At 36.9% G+C, this 27,563-nt stretch overlaps 1 protein-coding gene across 2 annotated transcripts; it reads right to left on the bottom strand.

Annotated features, from left to right (window-relative positions):
- Window positions 1-3,947: 3,947 nt before the first annotated feature.
- AASDHPPT (aminoadipate-semialdehyde dehydrogenase-phosphopantetheinyl transferase) lies at window positions 3,948-27,316 on the bottom strand. 2 transcript variants are annotated; one of them, XM_070943951.1, is made up of 7 exons: window positions 27,267-27,316; window positions 25,374-25,580; window positions 22,565-22,790; window positions 13,323-13,444; window positions 11,446-11,607; window positions 10,252-10,329; window positions 3,948-4,747 (listed from the first exon to the last, which is right to left on the bottom strand). In XM_070943951.1, the coding sequence occupies exons 2-7, from the start codon at window positions 25,515-25,517 to the stop codon at window positions 4,595-4,597; spliced, it is 885 nt and encodes a 294-aa protein (XP_070800052.1). In that variant the 5' UTR covers window positions 25,518-25,580; window positions 27,267-27,316; the 3' UTR covers window positions 3,948-4,594. The 2 variants fall into 2 exon arrangements, with proteins under 2 accessions (XP_070800052.1, XP_070800053.1); XM_070943952.1 differs by lacking the exon at window positions 10,252-10,329.
- Window positions 27,317-27,563: the final 247 nt, after the last annotated feature.

Below are 27,563 nucleotides of genomic sequence, written 5' to 3' on the forward strand. Positions count from 1 at the left end.
GCCCTTCCCGGGCTCCGGAGGCTTTCCTCGACCCTCCAGGAGGGCAAAAACGGCCTCCCCAGGCTCTGGAGGCTGGAAACTGGCCTTCCCAAACTTCCTGTAGGCCCATTTTTCACCCTCTCCAAGCCTCCATGCGCACCCTGCACCAACCTGCATCCAAAACAGGCCGTGTGGGGACTCCTGGGAGGGGAGGGGTGGAGCAGGGTGGGCGGGGGCCAGCCAGGAGTGGTATTTGGGGGTTCTCCAAACTGCACAGAATCTTAGCTAGAGATTCCTGAACCCCTGCGAACCCCCAGCAGCCCATCCCTGCATGCCTCTATATCAAGACTTTTGCCCATGTGTTCATTTACATATCTAAAATTAGCAAATATTTGCTCCATTATGTATAAGTTTCCCTGGTTGTCAGTGATGTTAGGGGTTAACTTTGCTTTGTTTCTTTTACAGAGTGTATTTTTATTGGTCGATGACCAAAATAAGGTTTCCGCCTGTCTACGTACCGGTGTAATGAACCATTTTTAAGTCAGGGTAGATTCTATCCTGTCTTGATTTCTCCTTCACCCGACAGACATTTTGGATCAATCGATTTATGTTATCGGTCATTCGTCTGCTTAATTCGCAACCCAACCAGCCACCGTTTTATATAAAGTTCTCTTAGCTTTGATTGAAACAAATAAGAAATAAATGAGGCAGAAGGGTAAGTGGCCTTTGCAGGGATTTTTTTTTAAAAAAAAACCTCAGTAAGAGCAGCCACTTTCCTGCAGCCTGCTTAGCTCAGAGAAACAGAGGCTTGCAAGGCGAGACTTTAGCTGCCATTGGTTTTGACTCCACTTTCATCTGCCAGCAGTCCTAATTTACCTGAGCAAAGCTGGTTCAATGGAGGAATAAGTGTACGTCCACCCATGCATGACCAAAGACACAAATCAATGTGGATACAAAGAGCATGACCATGTTAATATTTTTGTAATTATTGAAAGATTAAATGGAAGCTGAGCTCTTTTTGAATTATGTTTCTTGGTATGAATTTATTTAGAAATGGGACTTCTGCTCCAAGTCTTTGGTGTGCGTATGTGCATGCATGAGAAAGGGGAGTTTTTAAGAGCGTAGGCAATAGAAATATGTTTTGGATTCAAACTAAATCTTTTATGCTGTTCAATTAGAAGAAGAACATGAACATTTGTATTTTTTTTAATGTACATTTATCCCAAATGTTCAGCTCTCATTCAATGACATTTTTTATATTTTTACACATTTACACTGAGTGATCTTGAATGCGTGATTAACAATACTGGCAATTAGCAACTTAGTCTGAAAGGTAATTTTCTGAAAAAATCAAGACAAGGCTGAATTGTAAATCAAGACACTTCACAGGGGCTATTTTGCTGGTATGTTTTGAGTTTAAAATTTAGAGACACTGAATCATACTCTTTATAAATAAATACAGCTTTAGAGATCTGGGCTTTTAATAACTAATATGTGCAGTAGGAAAACACAAATACCTTTAAAAACCAATGCAATAATGGCAGGTAATTTAAAAAATTTCCAATAAAGAGAACATTTCCTGTGAAAGAGAATTATGTTGAAATGCATAGTTTTAAGATCCACATCCAAAATCCAGACAAATTATTGAGAATAGTACACTGCAGAAAAAAGGATTTAATATGATGTCAGAATATCAGCCCATGTAGTTTAGCATTGCATTTCTAAGTAGAAGATTTGCAACATTTTATACAGAAACTTTTTTGCTTCCTGCTGCTGCCAAAGATGTTAATGGACATCAAGGAAAAAAATATATATATGGCCAGTACTGTAGAAAAAGCATTAGCAAATTTAAGGCTCGGGATATAATTTTAACCCGCAGGAGCAGTTTCCAAATTATGGGAAGCAAAGCACCATTCTATTTTGCTTTGGTCATACACCATCCTAAGCATTGTGTGCTATTCTGAATACCCCTCTTTAAGCGAGAGAGAGCTCTTAGGAATATTTGAATCCCTGCACTGGACAAGGGATTCAATTTAATGGCTTAAATGACTTTCACCCCAAAATTATATCAGTGAGCCTTGGATTTATGTATAAAAAAACTGATGTATTGCAAACCAGTAAGTCCCCTGTCAATCTAATTATAATCTGAAAACAGAAATAAAACCAGTATGAAAGTGCATTCATCATTTTGTCTAATGCACCAAATTCACAGTTATAGGTGTATATGGCTCATGAGCAATAACTGTGGAAGGGATCTAGGAGTCCTAGTGGACAACCACTTAAATATGAGCCAGCTGTGTACTGCAGCTGCCAAAAAAGCCAATGCGGTCCTAAGTTGCATCAACAGAGGGATAGTATCAAGGTCATATAGCAATAGCACTTATATACCACTTCACAGTGCTTTACAGCCCTCTCTAAGCAGTTTACAGAGTCAGCATATTGCCCCCAACAATCTGGGTCCTCATTTTACCCACCTCGGAAGGTTGGAAGGCTGAGTCAACCTTGAGCCTAGTGAGATTCGATCTGCTAAACTGCTGGCAGCCGGTGATCAGCAGAAGTAGCAGAAGTGCAGTACTGCACTTTAACCACTGTGTCACTGCAGCTCATCCAGGGGTGAAATGTTCCCGGTTCGGACTGGATCGCCCGATCCGGTAGTGACGGAGGCGGGTGGTTCAGAGAACCAGTAACAAAAATCCCTGCCCCCCCCATGCCCAGCTGAGCCGCGCAATCATCAGAGGCTTTTTAAAAAAAAAATTAAAAGCATTTTTTCTACAACCTCTTCGGCCGAAAAAATGCTTTTAAAAGTAAAAAAAAAGCCTCTGATGATCGCGCGGCTCAGCTGGGATCATCAAAGGCTTTTAAAAGCATTTTTTCTACAATCTCTTCAGTTGCCTGATCGGCAGAGGCTTTTTTTCTTTTAAATGCCTCTGACGATCCAAGCTGAGTTGCCTGATCGGCAGAGGCTTTTTTTCTTTTAAATGCCTCTGACGATCCAAGTTTAGTTGTCTGATTGGCAGAGGCTTTTAAAAGAAAAAAAACCTCTGCCGATCAGGCAACTCAGCTGGGATCGTCAGAGCCTTTTGAAAGCATTTTTTAGAAAAAATGGTTTTAAAAGTTAAAAAAAAAAAGTTGGCCATGACCACCCAGTCACGCCACGCCCCCCCACCAAGCCACGCCCACAGAACCGGGAGTAACAAATTTTAGATTTCACCACTGGGCTCATCATAATATAAATATTAGTATCACTTTAAACTGCCTTGGTAAGACTGCACTTGGAATACTGCGTCCAGTTTTGATCACTATGATACAAAAAATGTTGAGACTCTGGAAAGAGTATAGTGCAAAAAAGGAGATTAGGGGGTTGGAGGCTAAAACATACATTGAATGGTTACAGAAATTGGGTATGTCTAGTCTAACAAAGATAAGGACTAGTGTGACACGATAGTAGCCTTCCAATATTTGAAGAGCTGTCACAGAGAAGAGAGGTCAACCTATTCTCTAAAACGCCTAAGGGCAGAACAAGAAGTAACAGATGGAAATTTGTCAAGGAGAGATCCAATCTAGAACTATAGAGAAATTTCCTGCCCTTTGAATCTTTTTTGGAGACTGGGCATGGGACCCAGGACCAGACACTCGATATACTTAAGACTTGAAAGCAACTCAAGATTCTTTTCCTGGTTGAACTTCTACACAACATTGGCATGTCTAGGGCTCCACTGCAATCCAGGGGAGAGGGTCATTTCCTAGACTCAGAACATACTTTTCACATACACATGCAATTTCAGTTCTGAAAAAGAAATAGTCCAAGAAGTAGAAGTTATAAAACTCAAGACAACCATCTGCTGTTATAGCTAGGTTATACAGGAGCTTGCTTTCATTACTTCTTGTCATTATCTGGAAATGCATAACTCAAAAGCAGCTGTGTTTATTTCCTTTCTCACATCCACATTTATTAGATACCTTGGCAACTCTGTAAGTTATATAGACAAGCTTGCATAAAGTCTGTTTCCTTTAATATTATAGGACACCATCATTAGACTTTCTTTGTCATGATAGGCAACCAGAGATAACTTATTCTGGAAATAATTAATATGGCCTTGTACTTTTCTTCTACCACTCATTTCCATTATGTAGTAGGGTAGTACGTTTGAGTATATATGAATTACAGTAGGAACAATGAGGGGATTATTGGGGAAATTGAAGTTCATCACATAATACCTTATCAGTTAAGAATACCTTCTTTCGTGAAGAAGTAGACATGCAACCCTTACCCTGTATATCTTCTGCAATTACACAGGCCATTCAACAGAGAAAACTGATACGTTCCCTGATTCATGCGTAGGAGTCAATGGAAATATACCAATTTTTTCATTACAGAGAAAGAAGAACGAGCCACTCATACAAGTTAAGCCATAGAACAGTTAAATCAAATCTGAAAGATATGGGAAAATATTTACAAATGTATACACAGCAAGAAAAACAATTTTAAAAGGTTCTTCCCCCCAAGTGCTCTCCCTCTCGCCCCATACATTTCCACACCAATTAGCTATTGGTAAAATAACAATTTGCAGCCTCTGAAGGCTTTCAATTTCTTTTTCGGTAAATCCAGCTTCTCTCATCTTGGAGTGCAACTCTGTCGTGTTGGCATTTCCTGTCTAGAACAAAAGCTTTCCCAGCAAGCAGGGTCTTCTGGTGTAAGAGGAATAGCAGAGGCAACTAAATCATTGAATGTCAGTAATGTAAATGCAGGCTTATTGCTGGGGATCATCTAAAAGAAGGGAAAAATAGATTAAGATTTTTCTGGTTGAGAAGCAAGGCTGGGATTATTTCTCTTAAAAATATAAGGTTGTTTTTTTTTGGGGGGGGTGTCTGCATACTTGAAATAAAAGACAAAGAAAATAGTTTTCAGGTCAACCAGTATGTTCAATTTTGATACAGAACCTAAAAAATCAGAGATGTACATGCTCATCTCATTAGAAATAGTGATCATAGTGCTACCAAGTTTAATTTATAAGTAGACTGGAAATTGCTCAACAATTCCAAAGCAGTCACATCTGACTTCAATGCTGTAAAAAAAAACTGTTAAAAAAAGAAGTTAAATGGAAAATCAAAAAGTCAAATGTCTCTACATTACTTGGGGATTAGTCATCAACACACTGATAGTAATTGAGTTAGAATGTGCATCATAGATCAAGAAAGGTACTATCCAAGTCCAAGAATTTATTATGATTAATGAGCACTGTCAAGAAAACGATTATAAAAATAGTACTCTTTTAAAGAAATGAAAATATTCTCCAAATGAGAAAAATGGATCACAAGCATTCAGAAAATAAATGCCAAGAAGCAAATAAATAGGGCTGGGAACTTTTTTCCCCCTCTTAAATCAGGGGCTGTAATTTATTTTCTGCGGTGCTTAGAAGCTTGTAGATGTTGTTATCTGAAACTGGCAATTACAGCAAGGTGATGATGTTCCATCAAGATGGTATTGATTCTTAATGACCACATGGATTTCTTCCAAGTGGATCTGTTCCCCCACCTGGTCCTTCAGGTTTTCCAATAACTGCTATAATTGAGTCAATACACTCTGCTGCTGGTCATCCTCTTCTTTTTCTTTTCACTTTTTTCAACTGTATGAACTTCCACCGAGAACTAGATTTCCCCCTTAACGTGTCTGAAGTGGGATCATTTGAACCTGGTAATGTGTACCCTGAGTGAAAACTCTGAGGCGATGCGTTCAATGATCCATTTGTTCGCTTGGCTATCCATGATATTTTTAGTCTTTTCAGTTCCCAAGGTTCAAAAGTGTCAATACTCTTTCTATCCTGGTTCTTCGAAATCCAACTTTTGCTTCTGTAAAGTGCCACAGGGAATACCGTGGTTTGCAGAGTTCTTATTTTTGATCAGCCATCTTCGTGGCTGCTCTCCTGCATAGTGTTCTGTGGCATATATATTACTTTTTTACTGTTGGTTGATGACCCTAAAAGATAGCAGCTACCTACCTCTTCAATACCTTCGTTGCTAGTTCTAAAGCTGGTTATCTCTGTTATTATTGGTGTGGTCTTCTTCATTTTAATCCCAGTTGCTCATTGTGTGCCTTGAGCTTGCACATGCTTTGCATTTTTGGGCTATCAGAGTAGTATCATCAGCAGAGCATATTATTGATATTTCTTCTTCCGGCTTTTAAATGACATCAATCTTCTTCCAGTTCAGTTCCCTCAATGTACATGCTGCATGTAATTTGAATAAATAATAGTTGGGGGGGAAAGTATGCAATCCTGTCTCACTCCTTTGCTAACCTAGATACCGTCTTCTCCATTAGTCCACCATGTGAGGTCCATCATGTGACTTCCTGCCTGCAATATAGGTTTTGCATACGAATAAAGAAATGTTCTGAGTTTCTCATTTTCTAAGTGCATTGCCCATAATTCACACAATCAAATTCTTTTCTATAGTCAACAAAGCACATACTGTTTTTGTTATTTCTGGCTTTCTCAATTATCCAGAGAAAATGCCTTCTCTGCCCTTATCCAGAGAAAATGCCTTTGCCTTTTCTAAAGGGTTATTTTGATAGTATGTAAAATTAAGGATATTGTATGATAGTTTGCATGCTCTGTTACCTTTTCTTTAGTATTGGATGTAGACTGACCTCTTCTAATCAACTGGCCACTGTGTCATTATCCAAGTTTGCGGTTAAAACATTTACTGATTTATCTTCTATTGCTCGCCATAGTTTTGTATCATTTTTTGTAGATATTGTAGATAGATATTGTATCATTTTTTGTAGCTTCCAACTTGGTAATGACTAGAGGACTTACCTAACTTAACCATCTAGTTTTTGTAATTAGGGAGTATCTTCTATGGTATTGTGGATGTTGATTCTGTATATTTACTCTGTGGAATTTCAACACATTCCTTTCATTTTTCTTTGAGTTACTATCTATCGATGGGCATCCTTCAGCTTATCAGTTTGAGACCAGAACTTCCTTCCTAGCTTTAAGACCTTTTGGAAAACTGTCCCTGTTTTTCTCTGTTTGAGAAAATCTGCAAAGACTTTGATGTCTTTGCAGATTTGTTGTAATATTGCTTCTTTGCAGCTCTCTGAAATAATTTTGTCAAGTTTGTTCCTGAGATCTTTGGCCTTTTTGGCTTCTCTTCTTGGCAATTTCCACCATCTATTTTGTCATTTGATTCCCTTTTGTTTCTTGGTCTTTGGTAGTTTCTTTGTATATTCATCTTTAATAATTTCTTTGATTTTCCTCCATAATTCCTCTGGTTCCCTGTCAGGCTCTCAAAACCAACAAAAACACATTGAGACTCTTCTGAGGCAGTTTCCTTTATTGCACCTCCCATACAGACATAAATCTTGCCATTAAAATAGATTAATTTGCACCATTAAACCTACACTCTGGAAAATACGAAGGAGTACTATCTTAAGACTCTCCTACACAAAATACTTAAACTGGGTTGTCTTTTGCTTCTCTGGCATGCACTCCCTACTTTCTGGGAATCTGGACAAAATTCTTTCATAGTATCAGAGCAATACAGGACTTAAGAGCATACTTATTTATTTATTTTATATTTTATATAGCCATCCAGAGTGGTGCAGTGGCCTAGAGGTGGAGCTCTCGTCTCACAATCAGGAGTCTGTGAGTTCGATCCTAGGTAGAGGCAGATATTTCTCTCTCTGGGCACAATGAGAATATATCTGCTGAAACAATCTCCGCATTGGTGACAGGAAAGGCATCCGGCCAGTAAACACTCAGCCCCATTCAGTTGCCCAAGACTCCACCTCGCAAGGGATTACGGGGTCTTTAAAAGGAGATGATGATTTACCGTATTTTTCAGAGTATAAGATGCACCTTTTTCCCCCCTAAAAGGGGGTGAAAATTTAGGTGTGTCTTATACACCAAATGTAGCCCCGCCCACCCTTTGGCTTCTGCCTCCCAGAAGTTTACCTCCCTGCAGCAAGCAGCAAGAAGAAACAGCTCGTTTCAGCTTCAGCACAGCCCAATTAACACAAGTTGATTGTCCGTTGGCCTCCTGACTCTCAGCTGTTTTGCGCGGGCCTCTGCTGCTTGCTGCAAGGAGGTAAATTGCTGGGAGCAGATTTTTTTTTTCTTGTGCTAATCAAGCTATGCTGAAAACGAAAATGAAAGTAAAGCAGGCTATTTGCTGTTGGCTGCAACGAGGCAAAATTGCTGGGAAGCAAAGGCAGATTTCTTTTTCTTGATTTCCTCACCAAAAAAGGTAGGTGCATCTTATAGTCTGAAGCATCTTATACTCCGAAAAATACGGTATATAGCCATCCATCTTAAACTACTCTGGGTAGTTCACAACAACCAAATCTTGATGTACTCCTTGAAAGTGTTGTGTACATGCGCAGGATCACATTTTGGAAACTGGTTGGCTTTCTTTTTCTCCTTAGCTTAACTTGGAACTTGCACGTAAGTAGACCATGATCTGTTCCACAGTTCTCTTCTGTGAGTTCTTCTACCTCTTTCTACCAATAATGTATTCGTTCTGATTTCTGCATAACTCCATCTGGTAATGTCCACGTGTATAATGTCACTATGGTTGTTTAAAGCAAAGGCATAGCAGCAGAAGAAATAAGATAATAATTCAGCCTTTCTTCCCCATTTTATTTTCTTCTTTTTGTAAAGGAAAAGAATGGTAGTGGGAGCCCTTGATAAATTCCCATTTCCCTCAAAGCCTCCAAATCAGCTGAAAGTTGTGCCACCAAATTGGCAGATTTTCCATCTGGTTTGGGGAGTTTGGGGGTTTTAAGGAATGTAATGGAATTGGTTTTCCTCAAAGAAGCTGTTTCCATTTCCACTTTCATGTAAAAAACAAGAAAAAAAAAACCTGCAGTGCTGAAAGTAATTTGTTTCTGAGCTTCAACTGAAGAAACTCCATGTACTGGAGGGAGTTGCAAATACGGAGCTATAGGAAGCAGAAGGCCTATAGTTGTCTGTCTCCATATTAAAAATGCAAGTTTTTAAAATAACAAGAACATACATTCGTACACACACACACACACACACACACACACACACACACACACGTACTCATCATGTTATTCCCTTTCAAGATAAGTAATGTTACTCAGGGCACAGAAAAGATGTAAAAAACCCTAAGAAATTTATGAGATTAATAATAGAAAAGGAAACATAACCAGAACTAATTTATTCTTCTTTTTAAAGATCCAACGTATGAAATTGCTGACAAAATACTTAATTTGTATGTAAAATCTAAAGGTAGGATTCTCTCCAGAGTCACTTTTTGCGAAATAGGCAGCCAAATATAAATCCGATAAACAGATAGAGAAATAAATAAATAAAATTCAGCTCAGTATCAGTTGATAAAAGCTGCCAATGTAACATTTTTTAAAACTGAGGCTTTAGCAAAGATTCAGGAGAATATAAATGATGGACATGAGCTCAAAGAATATTTGTAGGAAAACATTGTTCAAGATAGAATCCTCAAGTTTATGTAAGGATAAATATTGCTGAAGAATTTGGCATGACTTTTAAATGGTCATTTTATTTTAATATTATAGATATTTTGAGACAAATAAACTGGCTGGAATTAGTCTGTGTCTCTTTAGGGGCTTGTTTAGGCTCTGTCACCTTCAACACTGTTGACACAAATCCTTTAGGGAACATATTTAGTTCAACTCACCTTATTAAATAGCTTTGGATTTTCCTAAGAAGAGAAATCTATTTCAATCAGATTGAATTGTTGGGAATCGCCAATTGTTAGAAATCTTAATTGCGTCTCTGAGCAGGTTATTTTTCTCCAAGTGATCAAATTTCATTTTTTCCCCCAGTAAGGTTGCTGATTTGCTAATGATTGCCATGCCTTACAGAATTATCTGGTACCTTCCTTATGCTATTGTTTTAGGCATTTCTGTATATTTTTAAAATATTTGATATATTGTAGAAATGTTTTTGTTCAAATATTGGTCTTGGTGGATAGATAGATAGATAGATAGATAGATAGATAGATAGATAGATAGATAGATAGATAGATTTGTTAGTTGTTTTGTAGCACAGCAACTTCTTTGTGGGGTAAAGCATGCTCAAGCACAACATGATCAACAGATATTTAACTGGAGCAAAATTTTAAAACTTCAGCTGACAATGAAAACTGAAACCCCACCACCACAGACACACACATTCTCTCATATAGCAGACAATATCGAATTTCAGCCAGTATTAATTTCAAATACTATATATTATAAAAAAATTAAGGGTAATTTGCAGAATAATTTACCCCCGAGTGGTACTTTCCAAACTCTCCTGCTTTTCCAAGAGCAACTGCAATATGGTGGCAATCATCTAATCGGGTCTCCTGAGTAACAAATAAAGCAGAAGTAAGATTTCGCATCACTTGCATGCTTCAGGAAGCGGTGTAGGACAACTTGCCATGGCCAACTCACCATGGCCAACTTGCTATCTGGATAACTTGTCATGGCCAACTCACTGCAGGATAACTCAATGCTGTATTAATCGCTTCATTCAGTTACCTTTATTATTGGTGACCATGTTTTCATCAAAATTATTCTAACACTCATATTTATGGATTAGCTCTCTTTATTTTATTACTATTGACCATGGTTCCATCAAAATTAATTGAACTTTTGTATTTTTTGAATTGCCCCACAGTGAATTGTCCTGTGACATGTTGGCCACAGTGAGTTGGGCATAATGAGTTGTTCCATTCCACCAGGAAGGTTGGTGACAATACAGCGTAAGCTAGCTTTTCTCAACTAAATGCTTGTTTGCACTTTCCCCCTTTTCTCATTTAAAAAGGAAAACTACAAAACTTTGTGATTCTGATGACATGGTCCACCAATCAAAGAACAGTATGGATTGTAAAGATGCAGTCCAATTTCTTTCTTGATCATAATTTAAAATACAAGATGGCATTTGTTTCATCTTTAAATTTCATGTTTCAAAACAGGAACTGAATTCCCATCACCTAGTCCTAGGAGTTAAAAGGGCATTTTTCAATGATTTCCACATTACTTCATTTTTAAAAAATCTAATGAATCTGAAGTTATTGTCATAACCTCATGTATATTACAGACATTAGAAGAGGTTTCAACTTGAGATGAGTAATAGGAATTGTGGCAGTTATTTATTTTTGTTTGTCTTGGGAAAACGCTACATTTCATTAGGAAAGCCCATTCTTCAACCCAATCATTACATCAGCATGCCAAAAGTTATTGGATAAAAGTCAGATGGTAACTTCATATTTCAGACTCAGTCATTTATAGCTGAGGCTAAAAATATGTTGCTGCTAAAGTTATAGCAGAAAGCGAGAGAGGAGGAAAGATTTTAGCTGATGAGGAGGTAGGCGCTAATAATGCTAGAGACAGCATCATTTATTTCAATGCAAACCTATTATGTTTCAGTTCAATATGTATGATGGATCTAGGGAATAGCTTGTAAATTAAAATTATACCTCAAATGTCCACTCCTTTTCTTCTTCACCATCCAAGTGTACAATAGTTTCATTGTATGTTTTTCCTACTTCCAGCTCCACTGGGGACACATTAAACTCGATCCTTTGAAGGTCAAATCCTATTCCAACACCAATGGCTTTCACGAAGCTCTCTTTTAATGCCTAAAGTTTGACATTCAAACACAAGAGGTTATTGGGTGTATAGAATAGGTTTGTAAATCATTCTGAATCATTTCTAGGCATTAATCAGCCCCTCTAAACCAGTCATGCAAGACACGATCCCTTCTCTTTACACATTTATTTAGTAATTACTGTATATGTACACAATTTTGAAATTAGTTGAAGGACAGCTTTAATTATTAAATCGGAACTACTACTACTGCTCCTGACACTTTCCACTTGTGAATCCATCAAAGCTGTGGTGAACTTGACAGTCTTTGAACGTGTTGGACTAAAACCGTGATGGCAAACCTGCGGCATGTGTGCCAGAGGTGGCACGCAGAGCCCTCTCTGCTGGCACGCGCGCTGTTGCCCCAGGTCAGATCTCCGTGGTGTTTCTTTCGTGAGCTTGTTTCCCTGCAAACGATGAAACAGAAGCTCACGAAAAGAAAAGATCTTATCTCTTAACATGCTGTCGGTTTTGAGATGCCCCACCTCCCATCGGTGAGCTGGTCTTTGGGTCTCTGCTGTGCATGCGTGCATGTCCACGCATGCGCACATTCGCGCATGTGTGCACACCTTTCAGTTTGGGCATGCATGTGCGCAGTTTAGGACTCGGTATATAAAATGTTCGCCATCACTGGACTAAAATTTCATGGTTTTTTTCAAGTCTTGAACTAGATTTCATTTTCTAGCATTCATGTTCTTTATTGCTGCCCACCTCCTTTTATGTTTTTTCTATTCCTTCTATTCCTGTATTCTTTCTATTCTTTCAGTAAGCTGCTAGTGTCTGTTATAAATCAGGCCAATGGAAGCTTTGAAGGAGCTTAATTCCTGTGAGCACAGGCAACGTTCTAAGGATGGGCAGCAGCAGGAATGAAAGGGCTATGGCACTGCTCAACTGTCCTTCCCAGTCACAATACAACTTTTTAAAAACTTCAACGGCATTAAAGAAATGAATTTAAAAAAATAATTGCAGACGAAAATGCCTAATATGTTCTAAGCATTGTGCAGGTATTGAAAGGTAAGGTAATTCCTGTGAAGAGATTCACAGTCTAATAGAAAAGAGATAAAAGAAAAAAAAATTAGGAAGGAAAAGGAATGGAAGATCTGAACAGCTATTATTTTTTTATGAATGGAAAGGTTCATTTACCCTTTTGCAAATATATTTTTCTTAAGAAGTAGAGGATGTAGTCTAATATATCTTCATTTGAGCTGGCCAAATTAGTTCTCAAATAGTTGTCAAAGAATTACCAAGACATCCTGGAAATTCAGGTCCATTAGCATAATGAAGAAACTAATAATAAAATATACTATGTATTCCTAGGTAGTGGGTGTTAAGTTATTGTTCATGGGTCAAACATTTGGAAATTAAATTTGTAAGATTTGGATTAAATCTGGGATCATTGGGTGGATCACTCTTCTACAACCTAAACTATCAAACAAGATTGTTGGAATAATCAAATAGAAAATAATCGTTTAGTTTACCTACGGTACCCCTAAACTCTTTGAAGAAAGGTCAAGATACAACTGGGAAAGCCAGAATGACCTTTTCTGGAAAAATGATTAATTCCAGTTTTCTGGATTGCTGTAGAATTCTTCCAGGAAGTTTTCAAAATAGACATTCCACATTCAAAAAAAGTGTTGTCAAAATAATGAATGCTTACATGCTTGAACAGGGACTGTATTAATTGACTATAAACAATAAATTTTATTACCCAGTGCCTATGAAACATATCCAACTGAAGCCATTCATTCTTCATGGACTTGATAACTCGCCATTCTTCTTCTGTGAACTGCCGTTTCATAAGCTGAAAAAAATCAGGAATTGAACCACTTCCTGAAATTAAAAAAACAACAACAACAGTAAAACAGAACTGGTAGCAGACCATTGAAATTAACACTAGCTGGAATCATTCACTGCATTGTCAAGCCTTACATGAAGCCTATCGGTATAATGTATGAACTTCAGATGTTGAAATTGTTAATTCTTACTTTATGGCATAACTTGCTGTGTTACCGAGATAGTTGTAGTTTATTCCTTAAACCAAGGCAAAGAAACTATAATTTAGCATGTCTTCTGATCCAAGTTGTTTACCTTCCACAGTACAAATAGAGTCTTTAGGGTTTCAGACAATTTCAGTCACAGTCTTGTGCACTTTTTTTTTTTTTTAATTTGATTTATATGCCGCCCTTCTCCGGAGACTCAGGGCGGTTTACAGTGCGTTAAGCAATAGCCCTCATACTTTTTGTATATTTATACAAAGTCAGCTTATTGCCCCCACAAACTGGGTCCTCAATTTACCTACCTTAGAAAGGATGGAAGGCTGAGTCAACCTTCCACCTTTCTCAGGTACACAAGCCCATGACAATTATATTGATGGAAACTGGGATATTTAACATTTAGAACACATACTCATCTACTGATAAGTCTGAAATCTTTTATTAGGAAGGATAATCTACAGCCCATAGGTAGCTTCCCCAAAGCTTTTTGGTATCCCAAAGAGTTTCATTAGATATTCTATTTTGTTTATGTTTTTTACAAGATTGAATGTTTTTTGTTTTTTGGTTTTTTTTTACAAATTATTACATTTAAGATAAATTTAGGAATATTTGGAGAGTGGAGTCTTTTTTGAACAAAAATGTGTTCCAGACCCATCAATATTTTGGAATTTTCTCGCCAACATGCCACACAAAGGGGAAATAAAAATCTTCAGAAGTAAGAAATATCCAAATGAGAGATCATCATTGCTGAGAAGAATGAAGAAAAAGAAGGTTTATTTTTTAAAAAAAAAGAAATAAAAAAAATCATGAAATGGACCTGTAGAAATTATGCTTTTTATTTTTATGAATTAAAAATAAAGTGTATTTTTATGAATTAAAAATAAAGGTATATAACTGATTGTTATAACTGGTGACAATACCTGTAGAAAACAGAATTACTTTATAAACACACACACACACACACACACACACACACACACACACACACACACATATATTTTTTCCAGTTGAATCTTTAGATTCTCTTGTGGCCAGGAGGGGAGAAAGGATTTTGAAGGCAAAGGTTTAAGATAAAGTTAATAGAAAAGCCAATAGTAATACAACTCTATACAAATACATCAGAGAATTCTCAATATAACAGCAGAATCAATTTAAAGAAACAAAGTTTTTCACAGTTGAGGTAAAAGGCAAAAGGTTGGTGGTTGTTGGGGCAGCAAAGAATTAAATGGAAACAGATGATCAGTTCACTGGATAAATCACCAAAATACATCAGGTTAATCTTTATGGATTTCAAGCTGGAATTTATAACGATGAAAATATAGAGAAATTTACAGCAGACTTGTCTAAATAACTATCCTGAAAACCTCCTGGTTGTTTTTTGTTGTTATTATGATACCACATAATTATAGTTAAAATGATGAGGAACATGGCAATTTCTAATGAAACATTTCTTTTTTCTTTTTTGCTTTCAGAAAGTCCATGTTTTAGTTGTTTGGTGAGTTGAAACTACTATTATTACGGTGTTTGCTACCACTACAATTTCTCTTTCTTCTCTTTTTTTGCTGGCAAATCAAAACAGGGAATCAACATCTTAAGAATTTTCTGGCACAGTTTCACCTAATTTCTTCATGTCCTAGATTTCTGAGAGTTTGTAGTGTCAATCCAATTGCAGAGAGCCAAATTAGCATTTGTGGATTAATGGGACAAATACTTGTATTCATTTCTACTCAGGGAATTATGTAATACCTTCCCGAAATTATTTCCTTCTTCTATCGCTAGCTAGCCTTTCTGCCCACAGGGCAGTCAAGGCAGATATTTTTTTTAGTATATTTAAACTATTTTAAACTGTATTTAAACTAAAATACAATTTTATTTTATTTTTTAAAAAAAGAAGTTTAAATGGAGAAAATCATTACCACTTTGACTCTAGATTAATTAGAGTAGTAAATGTACAGAAAGACAAAGTTGCTGATTACTGCAATCAATTGCTGGGTAGAGTTTAGAGAATGTCATGATTCTTTCTCTATTTATACCACTTCTATCTGCCCCCTGCCCTCAGCCTTCTATAAACAGAGTGGCAAAATCAGTGATTTCCAGAAAGAAGATTTAGAATAAATCTTCAGGACATGCAGTCCTGAAGCATCTGGAGAACTGAATGTTATTGAGGACCATGCAAAGTTCAGCAGAGAACAAATAGCATATTATTAAAGGGAGCATAAAATTCATATTTTAATTTCTTAAGTGTTAAAATCTAAGAGATTCCTTTGGATTAAGAAAACAGAGTTGGGACGCTCCTATTAATAAAATAGCATTTGGAAACATTTTTTTCAGTGTTCAAGTTGCAAAACTGCTTATTAGCAACTTAAAACTCATTAATCATATTGTCACATTAGAAATATTTTTTTTAATTTTTTTAAAAAAACTTGCTGGGTCATAAAACCTAAAGTTGAATGTGACAATTTGTAATTCTTCCTCAAGGAAAATTGGAGTTCAAGAGATATTTTCTAGAAATAAATCTAAGAAACCAAAAATGTTGATATTGTTTTCTTTTTTAAGCACCTAGAAAGCATTTAAGTTTGCATCTGCCTACCTTTTAAAGTACCAATATAAAGCCATGCCTCCCCACGGCACAGGATTTCCAATTAGTACACATTCATATGGTGCTCTGTCATAATTGATTATCACTGGAGTTCAGGATGAGCTGTTTTCTCCTCTGCAATATTATTGTTTGCAAATCAAGTCAGAACTTGGTGGCGCAGAGCCTTGGTGGCGCAGCAGACTAAAGTGCTGTTAAGTAGCACCAGCTGCCTGCAATTACTGCAAGTTCAAATCTCACCAGGCTCAAGGTTGACTTAGCCTTCCATCCTTCCGAGGTAGGTAAAATGAGGACCCGGATTGTGGGGGCAATAAGCTGATTTTGTATAAAAAAGAACACCGCTTAGGGGGGGGCCAAAAGCCCTACTAAGCAGGTATATACAAAAGCATGAAGGCTATTGCTTAACGCATTGTAAGCCGCCCTGAGTCTCCGGAGAAGGGCGGCATATAAATCGAACCAATAAATAAATAAATAAATAAATAAACAAACTCAAACTTTTGCTTTTGAAAGACCTCCTTTCTTGAACTTCATTTCCATCCTATTCCATCAGTTAATCTTTGATCCATGCTTCTGAAAACGTATCATTCCATGGGCAAGAAAGTCACAGTTTCTTCACGTGGGGAAACCTTGCCAATAACAATTCTATTTAGTATTAATAAGGTTCTTCTCTATCCAATGAAATAATGGTTAGAGGGTTACAGATTTAGAAATTAGAGCTCTAATCCCGCTGGCCAAAATGACCTTTGGATCAAGGATGTGAAAAATGAAGGTGTTTTTTGAGTAACACCTGGATATTGCAGTGGTGTAAATTGTTTGCTGAATTGAGTTAAGATTGCCCATTCTACAATCCCATAGTTTTTACAGGCAAATCCACAGCAATAATTTAGGTAAGAAAACCAACATCACATCCAATGTGATCTTCACTGCATTCTCCAAGAGCCAAAAGCACAGTATCTCAAAACCATTACTTTGACTTTGTTGTGATAAGAGTTCATCACTTTTAAGTTACAATGGCAGACATAAAATATGGAGCACAATTCAATACTATCAGAAAATTGAGCACTAGTTCAAAGCCTTCAATCATGTTATACTTCACGGTTCCAAAAATATAATTTTGTACACACTCCCACTCATGTAAAATAATTCAAATGCAATAATTTCCATAAACCTATATAAAGAAGCCTTTCCCCCTGCCCCCCCCCCCCCTTCACCAGATACAAGGATTCACCATTCTGGATTATATTTCTCTGAAACATGTGGCTAGGAAAATACTGCAAAGGGAAATTTTAAAAAAAGGATAAAAAAAAAAACCTGAAATAGAACAATTTACTTTTAGTAACGTATTTTAATTCTATCAATGTGGGACAAAGCAAACTCTTCAGTCAATGATAAGAGACCAGTATGAAAATAATAAAGCTATACCTATTCATCTTCCTTGATACAGAAAGATTTTCCATGTTATCAGTTTTCCACAGACATCACTTTATAGCATATTAATCAGAATAGGAATATATATTATGGAGATGATGCAAATTATCTTTTTGAATAATTATTATTTCAGCACAGAAAGTATTCGAAAAGCTTAAGGTGATACTGAATATCAAATTTGGTATTTCATATTCAGTGTTAAATACTGTTCCTGTTCCAGAATTTGACAATATTAAATACTGTTCTAAGTAACTGATTCCATTGCAAGGTCACATCACTCCCAAAATGGGCCCATTTTAAGGTCAGACCATTTCTGGATCACTCAGAATGTTCCAAATTCAAAAGAGGCCATTTTTTACATTCCTGTAACTCTCATAGATATCATCAGACACAAAGGGACAAGGCATGAATGTAATTTTCATGCGATTATTGAGACTTAAATAGTGCTTAATGATTGCTCAGTCAGTTTAGGCAAACAAGGCCCAATAGCATGCATAGTATTGAAGGAACAATAGTCAAGATCTGGGGGACATTGAATTATCTGCTTCCACTTGGGACAAGTTCACACAAGAGTCTGAGAAATTGATTATTTAACTGTAACTGAAAAGGATACTTTTGGTGTGCTTTCCAGAGTCATTTTATGAACCACAATAGAAAGCAGATTGTTCAACTGAAAAAGGAGTCTGCTGTTATTGAATATGTCTGTTCTTATGGCTTTTAAAGCACTAAATAGTCTAAGGTGACCAGACGTCCCGCTTTTGGCGGGACAGTCCCGCTTTTGAGCAATTTGTCCCGCGTCCCGCGGCGTTTCAAAAAAGTCCCGATTTTTCTTGAGCCCCAGCTGATGGCTAGAAGAAAAAAAAACTGTTTAAACTCTTGCCCGGGGCTTCAAAGGGCCGCCCTACAGGCAATCAGTGTAAAGCAGTTTTTTTTTCCCCTAGCTAAGCTTCAGAAACGAAAACGAAACCAGGGTCTTTGGTGCAGCGTGACAAAATGAGGCAGAGAGAGATTTATTTTTATTTTTATTTTTCCTCCCCAAAAAAGGTAGGTGAAAAACTGCAAACAATGGGAAATTTAGGAGGAGAGTTCAAGATTTTAAAACACAAAGGAAAAAGAGCTCTATTTAACTAGGGAATTGTAATAATTGAGATACTATTAATTGTATATTGTGTTGAAAGCAGAAATGGTTAAGTTGTGGTTCGGAGGAATTTATGGGAGAAATTATTTGGTTTATTATTATTGGTAAATATAATTAATTGATTTGTAAGAAATTGGATTGCATGGAAATAATTGGAATATTCATGTTCATATTGATTAATATACAAAAAAGATAGTTTTATAACTAATTGATTTATATTAAAATGTTGAATTTGTATTAAACAACTGTATTACATAATTACATAATTAAACAATGTGAGGATGGATATAAAAATAGATGACAATGGGAAGGGGTATAATATAGAATAGAAGGGAAAAATTGAATTTGATTAAGATTAGAGATGAGGATGAAGGGTAATATTGGTTTTTTTAAAAAATAGATGAGGAATAAATATGGCAAAAAGGAAATATAGAAATTGTAAATTTAATTGAAATGACTAAACGCTGTTTAAATTTGTGAACCAGCCAAATATTCTGTTCAAAGAAAATACATTGTATGTTTGTATGTGTGTTTCTAATTATTGCTATTTATTCATATTTGTTCTCTTTTATTCTTTAAAGTTTAACAATTCATTCTTTATCTTAATATCTTTATATTTGCTTGGGGTTGGCTTTCTTCCCTTTCATCTTTTTTATTGTACAGCAATCTTTCTCCTCAAACCTACCACCTCTCTCTTTTCTTTCCTTCTTACTTTCTCTTCCCCCCACCCTCTTTTTCTCCTCCCTACTTCCTCTTTCTTTCTCCTTCTCCTCCTCTCTTCCTCCCTCTCTTACCCTCACTCCTACTCTAATTTCCATTCCTTCATCCCTCTCTATTGCTGTAATCCTTTAATGCATATGGACTACTCAGAGGGCTGAAAAAGTTATTTTTGACTGGTCCTCACACTTTTGACCAGTCCTCGAACTTATGACTGTCCTCACATTTTACATTTTTGCCCTATCTTGTCATCATGGTGAAGAGAAGCAGTTGTGAAATGAGTGACATGGTTGTTAAGAATGCTGCATGGGCATAAATGTGAGGATGGTCATAAGTGTGAGGACCAGTCAAAAGTGCGAGGACCTGTCAGAAATGACTTTTTTCAGCTCTCTGGTTAGTCCTTTTGTGCATATGGACTACTCAGAGGGCTGAAAAAGTTATTTTTGACTGGTCCTCACACTTTTGACCAGTCCTCGAACTTACGACTGTCCTCACATTTTACATTTTTGCCCTATCTTGTCACCATGTTGAAGAGAAGCAGTTGTGAAATGAGTGACATGGTTGTTAAGAATGCTGCACGGGCATAAATGTGAGGATGGTCATAAGTGTGAGGACCAGTCAAAAGTGCGAGGATCTGTCAGAAATGACTTTTTTCAGCTCTCTGGTTAGTCCTTTTGTGCATATGGACTACTCAGAGGGCTGAAAAAGTTATTTTTGACTGGTCCTCACACTTTTGACCAGTCCTCGAACTTACGACTGTCCTCACATTTTACATTTTTGCCCTATCTTGTCACCTTGTTGAAGAGAAGCAGTTGTGAAATGAGTGACATGGTTGTTAAGAATGCTGCACGGGCATAAATGTGAGGATGGTCATAAGTGTGAGGACCAGTCAAAAGTGTGAGGACCTGTCAGAAATGACTTTTCAGCCCTCTGAGTAGTCCCTATACACATAGCCATGGCCACCCGGTCACATGACCAGGTAGCCACGCCCACCCAGTCACATGGCCTCCAAGCCACGCCCACACAATAAGCCACGCCCACAATGGTGTCCTTCTTACCAATGTTAAAATCTGTTCACCTTACCCTATAGACATAGCCATGGCCACCCGGTCACATGACCAGCTAGCCACGCCCACCCAGTCACATGACCAGCTAGCCACGCCCACAAAATAAGCCACGCCCACAATGTCCCTCTTTACCAATGTTAAAATCTGGTCACCTTAAAATAGTCTCAGATCAGATAGTCCAAGTCTTCCCATACAAAGCTATCTGTTTAGATGAGAAAGGGTCATTGCACCATTGTACCTTAAATTAAGAAGACCATCCCCCCCCCTTTTTTTTTTTACCATTTCTTTGTATGCTGCATCTTTTAAATGTTAAGCCTTAGGACAAGATCTTTCTCCCTATGGAAAGCCATCAATTTCTCTTGGATTTTATTGGGATAAAAATAAAGCTGTTTAAGCACTGAAACTGATCTGTTTCCAGATGTAACCATTGTGAAAAGCAAACAAGTATGAAGATTTTGCATTGCGGCATCTAGATTCTAAAACCAGGTGGAATTGGGACTCTACTGATTAATGAAAATATTCCATTTACAAAGGAGTTAAAGTGGACTTAAGTGATGCTTCTTTCTGCATTAATCTGCAGTCACAAATAGCTCACTGAATAATGTTTTGTTTGTCTTTAAAATTAATGCTATTTGGGTTTACATTGCTACTGATTTCTTATACATAAAATAGCTTTTAATTAATTGAAGCTCTGCAATATGGAAAACATTTTGGCAGAATTCATACCTTATTTTGCAGATGTCACCCTCAGTGGGAATCTACAACATATTATACTAAAGATTTTTGACAATAAGCAGGATTTCGCAAAAAAAAAAAAAGTTGGTAAATAGAAACTGTTGACACCAGGATTAGATAGAATTACTAGGAAAAAAATTCAAAAGGACAAGTAATCAAGTGGCTTAATTTCTAAAGAAAAACCCACACAACGGACATATCAAACCATATTATTCTATACTATAGAGCTGACTATATTCTATATAGAGAATCAGTCTCTTCAGAATCTGGGAACTCCAGTTTTCTCATCTGAATCTCTGAAAATTGTGCTTCAAAGATTGCTACTCATTCCTACTTATAGAACAAAAATGAAATTGAACACATTTGCTTGAGTCTACATTGTAAGTATTAAGGAGTCTGGTACTAAAATCACGATCCCTGCATATATGCACTACTACATTTTGAAACCTTATTCTCTTCATCAGATGAGGAGTTTTTAGTAGAACAACTACACCACCATGTGGTTTTCCTTGCGATGACACCTGCTACCACAGATACTATTATTATCAGTCAGGCTTTCATTCTCCAGATGTGTCAGCTATGATTTTCAACACCTGACAGGATGACTGAAACAATGAAAGCTTTATTACCAAGTTATTTGGAAACAATGTTGTAAACTTTCTGTCTTGCCACCTACAAATTCATGTATTATTTTTTCTTCAAAAAGTAGCCAATGCAATTCTCCCTTTCAGCGTAACAACAATCCTGCAAGCAACTCAAGTAGGTTTCATGGCTGTGGAAGAATTTTAATGCAGGTGACTTTGTACTTTTGAATTATATACTGGGTTTGTTTCTATAATTTCAGAGATCATTTGCCTGTCCTAACCCTAAGATCTAAACGGTTCTAATAATGTGCAATCAAGTGAAAAGAGAATCAATAACTAACAATCATTTAAAAAAATTGGAATATGACTTAAGTCATATTAAGCAGGCAAAAGACCCATCCTAGGTTAGGACATAGACCAGTGGTGGGTTTCAAATTTTTTTACTACCGGTTCTGTGGGTGTGGCTTGGTGGGCGTGGCATGGTGGGCGTGGCAGGGGAAGGATACTGTAAAATCTCCATTTCCTCCCGATCAGCTGGGACTTGGGAGGCAGAGAATAGATGGGGGCGGGGCCAGTCAGAATTTTTACTACCGGTTCTCCGAACTACTCAAAATTTCCGCTACCAGTTCTCCAGAACTGGTCAGAACCTGCTGAAACCCACCTCTGACATAGACATATCATGTCCCATTACCTGGCATCGTAGTCTTCATGATATCAATGCCAACCTGACAATCAGGTTCAGCTGCCAGTACAGTGTAATTTCCTTGATGAGAAACATTAAAGCTGAAGTTGGACTGGGTGCTGCTTAATGTGTTTATAAGGACAGGTTTGCCTTGTGAAGTCCTTTGTAACTGTATTTTGTTCCAAGGAATCTTCAGCCTTTCTGCAATTAATTTTCTTATCATCAGGCGGCCAGCCTGCAAAATAAAATAAACAAAACAACTCACAACACATAAATTGTTCCACGCGAGTAAAAAAAAATGTATTACAATATTATTTGCTTGAAAAACATTTGGACTACACCTCATGGAGTAAAATGACAATTCAGTTACCTTTTTTAAAAAAAGCAATATGAACGGATTCAGTCTTGCAACTACAATATTTTCTTAAAACTTCTGTGCTTCTTCGAAGAATTTAAAAAGAAATTGTTCTACACTTATTGACAAAATCATCTTATGAAGTAGGCGAGGCTGAGAGAACATGAGAAAGTTTCATGGCAAAATAGAGATTTGAACTTCACTCTTTAAGTAACACTTGAGACTTTAAAAATATAGTATTCAATTCTGAAAGATATGAATCCATTATATGTACTAGCTCCATACTAAAATTAAATCTTTTGACAGATTTTGTTCACACATTTCCCATGTTTTATATCCATTGACAGTGTTTATATTTATAAAGTTGATATAGTTATTTGCAGATGATTTTAATTGTGCCGGATTCCTGATTACAAAAAATGTCATTTTTCCCAATAATGCAATACACCATGCCCTTACATGTAAACAGCCTAAATTTTTCAAAAATCTGACTATAGTTTGACAAGTTGCCATCATAAAATCACCTGCCAACAATTTTTGTTTTAATTTCTCATTCGATGGAACAAAAATGTTTTCTTGTGCAACTGCTGAGTTCTAATTTCCAGAGCAGTAAATCAACTTATTTCTTCATTTTATGACATAAGTGAAAATGAATCTGAATTCCCTCCAATAATCTGAAGAGACTGTTTTACTAATATGGGACATATTAGGACATAATATGGGACTAGAATACTACAGTATTTAGAATGATTTCCCATTGATTTGTGACAAAGCGGATTTATAAAGAATTTATAGTCAGTTTGTACCATGTTCCATTCTTAAATATATTCCTAAATCTGTTTTTTTTCATATTTTTTATTAAATATTCAAGCTCCTCATTTCAATATTGAGTAATATTTTATAAATTATTGAAACTAAACCCATTTTGGATTCTTATATGAAGTAACGGCTATCAGTTTCAATTTTTTTTAAAGAAATATTCAGATGAGTGAGATACATGTTAATCTTCATTTAGAAATTAATTCATTTAACAACCATTCAGTTATAATGGTGATGAAAAAATATCTTTATATTCAATCCTTTATATTTATGGTTTTTACAGGCCTTTAAAGTGAAGAAAAGCTTAAGTAAGATCATAAGCGTAGTTGTGGTTTCACTTAGTGATCACTTCACTTAATGATTGATTTGCCAGTCTCAAGAGGATGACCTAGTAATAAATAACAAGCAGATGAGTAGTATTTAAGAAAAATAAAGGTCTATCTTTTAAAGGAAATTGATAATGTGTATACAGGTACTTTAGTTTAGTTATAAGACAGAATGCAATTTTTTCCTATTTATCTTTCTGCATTTCAAATTCAATGTGAAGATAGATTGTGAGGCATAGAAAGCAGGTTTAATTCTCTTGAAGATAGTTTTCAGAGATAAAAACCCTAACAGAGTTAAAAATCCTAACAGAGAAAAGATTGTCCCCACAAGAAATCAATGTTTTTAGGAATCACATACTATCAGAACACTTATTTTAAAAAATAAAATAGTAAAAGTAGGAACTAAGACAATGGAATTTGAAACATTTCGCTTTTCTTCAGTTTAACTGACCAAAATCAACTTATGTTCATGATGATTAAATTTATGTAAGCAAGAGAAATATGTATATGCTTACTTTGTCATGAAATGGGTGACTTTTGTTACATTGAAAAATCTAATTATGGTATGTGCCCAGACACATACTTCTTTATAACATCAAAGTGAATTTTAAAATCAGATTTATTTATGTATTGAATGATTGGTTTCTACATTTTCTACTATTATGGAATGAAATATACTGATACATAATGCACTTGTGTGTTATTTCCAGAACTTCAGCACCATCTGTAGAGCTTAATTTCAGCCTTTTATAAAGACTCATCTTTTTATTAAATTATTTGATGTTACTAAAAACTTAGAATAATACTACAGTATTTTATACAATAGTAATACCACCAAAGCCTCTCCTACCATGTGCCTCAGCCTACTAAACACATGAAATACAATTTTCAGCCAAAGTTTCAATGTTATGGAAATCTGGGGAAAGGTACCAGATGTTTGATGATATCATACAAGATGTGATGGAAAATTTCTAGTTGTCCCTCTCATGCAGCAAGAGCAACACTACTGATATGTGGCTTGATATTCACTATAGCCCTGAATGCAGTGGTGAAATCCAGCCAGATCTATGTGGTTCGCGTGAACCGGTAGCACCGGCGGTGGGAGGCTCCGTCCACCCGCCAGGACCTCATTATGTCCCGTTTTTGACCCTCTGTGCATGCGTAGAACAATGCGCTCCCATTCCCGAACCGGGAGCAAAGGTAAATGGATTTCACCGCTGCCTGAATGATGTGCATTAAATCATACAGGTTTAAAGCACTTGTCCCTTCTAAAATTTCCAAAGCAATCAGAATGTTTCAAAGGTGAATAAGAGCATACCATAGCAGCTTTGGCATCCCGACCAAAGACAAACTGTTCAATGCGTTTTTTCTCTTCAGGCTGCACAAGGCGCATGGCTAACAACCATTCCTCACAGCAAGGGGCCCAGGTGCGGTATGAAAATGCCCAGCGTATACTTTCCATGGCGAGGAGCTCCAAGGACACACCCTAAAAGGTGATGCTGTCAAACATACATATTCCAATCATCTGGAAAAAAAGAAGCAAAGTTGATCAAACTTTTGAAGTTGCTGGCTCTGATTTGAAAGACTTAAATTTGGAGGACACAATAATCACTGATTTATTCTACCCTCCTTCCTAGGGTTATCACAAATGCAAACCTGTGGCTACAACAATGAATTTACCTACATATTCACTAGATTGCAAAGTATTTTAGAAGTTTAAAAGTTTAAAGGCAAATAAAGTATTACTCAATGAACTAATTTTAAAGTGTCAGAAGAGTACAACTGCAATAAAAGAATATATGAGTAGAGTGACTATATTTGCTTGGGAAAAAAATAAAGAAAAAATCTGAAAAATGGGCAAATCTGATTCATAAAAAATTTTTTAAAATCATTTTATGTTTATAACTTTAAAAGGGAAAATTCAGGAACAAAACTAAGAAAATAAATCTAAAGGAGCTTTCTGAAATAAAGGACTGTGTTTTATAATAAAGGACCTACAGTAACTGCTGAAAACCAAATTTGTCCCTAGGTTCTGCCTCAGTTTACCTTTCCAATAAGAAACTGAGTCGAAAGATCATTTAAAAGCAGTTTATTAGGGTACCCTGATAAAATGGGATCCCTGAATGAAAAAGAGTCTTGTTAACCCGACAAAGAGGAAAGGTTAATTGGACAGGGAAGAATAACCTCCCCTTTGCATAGGTAGTTACATGTAGTCAAACATGTTACATATTTCCATCCCATAATATCACACATGTTCATTAAAATGAGGTCTGACATCAGAGGGGGTATAATTTTAAGGAAAAGAGTTGTCTGGAATCAGGGGTTGGTTCTACTTATCTTTACTACCGGTTATATTATATTATTATATTATCAATATTATGGTGATAATACCACAACAAAGATGTGTAACATGGCTATTTAAACATAACTGTACCCAGGCCACCCACTGTTGGATGAAAATTGAATGTTATATAAATAAAACAAATAAAACATGAAAAAAAAAAAGGAAAAAATAGAAAAGTGACTTGACCATGTCCTTCATGTGATGGGCATAAGGATGATTGATTCTGGAAGCGGGAAGGGGATAACAGGTCTTCCACACCTCAGCGGGTAATCCCAAAGGTGCTTTAAAAAAAAAAAAAGGCAACTGGACTTTCTGGTTTTTCTTTGAAGACCTTTCGCTTTTCATCCAAGAAGCTTCTTCAGCTCTGACTGGATGGTGGAGAATCAAGAGTTCTTGTTCAGAGTTCAGACTGAATTCTTCAGTCAGAGCAGAAGAAGCTTCTTGGATGAGAAGAGAAATGCCTTCAAAGAAAAACCAGAAAGTCCAGTTGCCTCTTGGGGGGGGAGGGGGAAGCACCTTTGGGACAACTGTGACCTGGATCAGGGGTTTCCAACCTTGGCAACTTTAAGGCTGGAGGACTTCAATTCCCAGAATTCCCCAGCCAGCAAAGCTGGCTGGGGAATTCTGGGAGTTGAAGTCCTCCAGGCTTAAAGTTGCCAAGGTTGGAGACCCCTGACCTGGACGATTGAGAATCTCCATAGTCTCAGCGGGTAATAGAGTTTTCTTCCCAGCCAATCATTGAACTGCTCAGAGTGAGTCAGAGGAGATTCCCCCCAATCACAACTAGGCTTACTTGCAAGGCAACGTAAGGGGGGGGCGCGCGCGCAAAGGACAGAGTAGAAGTATCACGCGCTAAGTGCTGCTTACCACCCATCCTCTGCTTCTCTAAACGAAGTTGAACCTGAAGCGGGAGAGGGCGGAAACGCAAAGTGCGCCGACCAATCGAGGCATAGCCGCCCAGGAGAAATCTAACCAATCACCGCTGGCCGCAAGCCCCTGCAGTGTGCATAGAGCTAGAAATTTAAAGATAACTACTCTGGTAACGGACTTCTGTTCAACATCTTATCACCGTTTGATAAGGAAAGACAACTTTTATCAATAAGATACAGAAGGGTTAATGGGGTTCCTAAGGGTAAACTCGCGCTCAACGGCATTGCGCTCATT

This window comes from Pituophis catenifer, unplaced genomic scaffold (genome assembly GCF_029215685.1).
Source record: "Pituophis catenifer annectens isolate HBS135680 unplaced genomic scaffold, rPitCat1.0.hap2 SCAF_4, whole genome shotgun sequence".
Lineage (NCBI taxonomy): Eukaryota > Metazoa > Chordata > Lepidosauria > Squamata > Colubridae > Pituophis > Pituophis catenifer.

Excerpts from the sequence above, each read along its gene's own strand:
- AASDHPPT (XM_070943951.1), bottom strand. The coding sequence starts at position 25,517 with ATGGAAAGTATACGCTGGGCATTTTCATACCGCACCTGGGCCCCTTGC. Across the intron at positions 22,791-25,373 it reads GGGATGCCAAAGCTGCTATG|GCTGGCCGCCTGATGATAAG; the intron begins GTATGCTCTTAT and ends TTTATTTTGCAG. Across the intron at positions 4,748-10,251 it reads TTGGAAAGTACCACTCGGGG|ATGATCCCCAGCAATAAGCC; the intron begins GTAAATTATTCT and ends CCCTTCTTTTAG.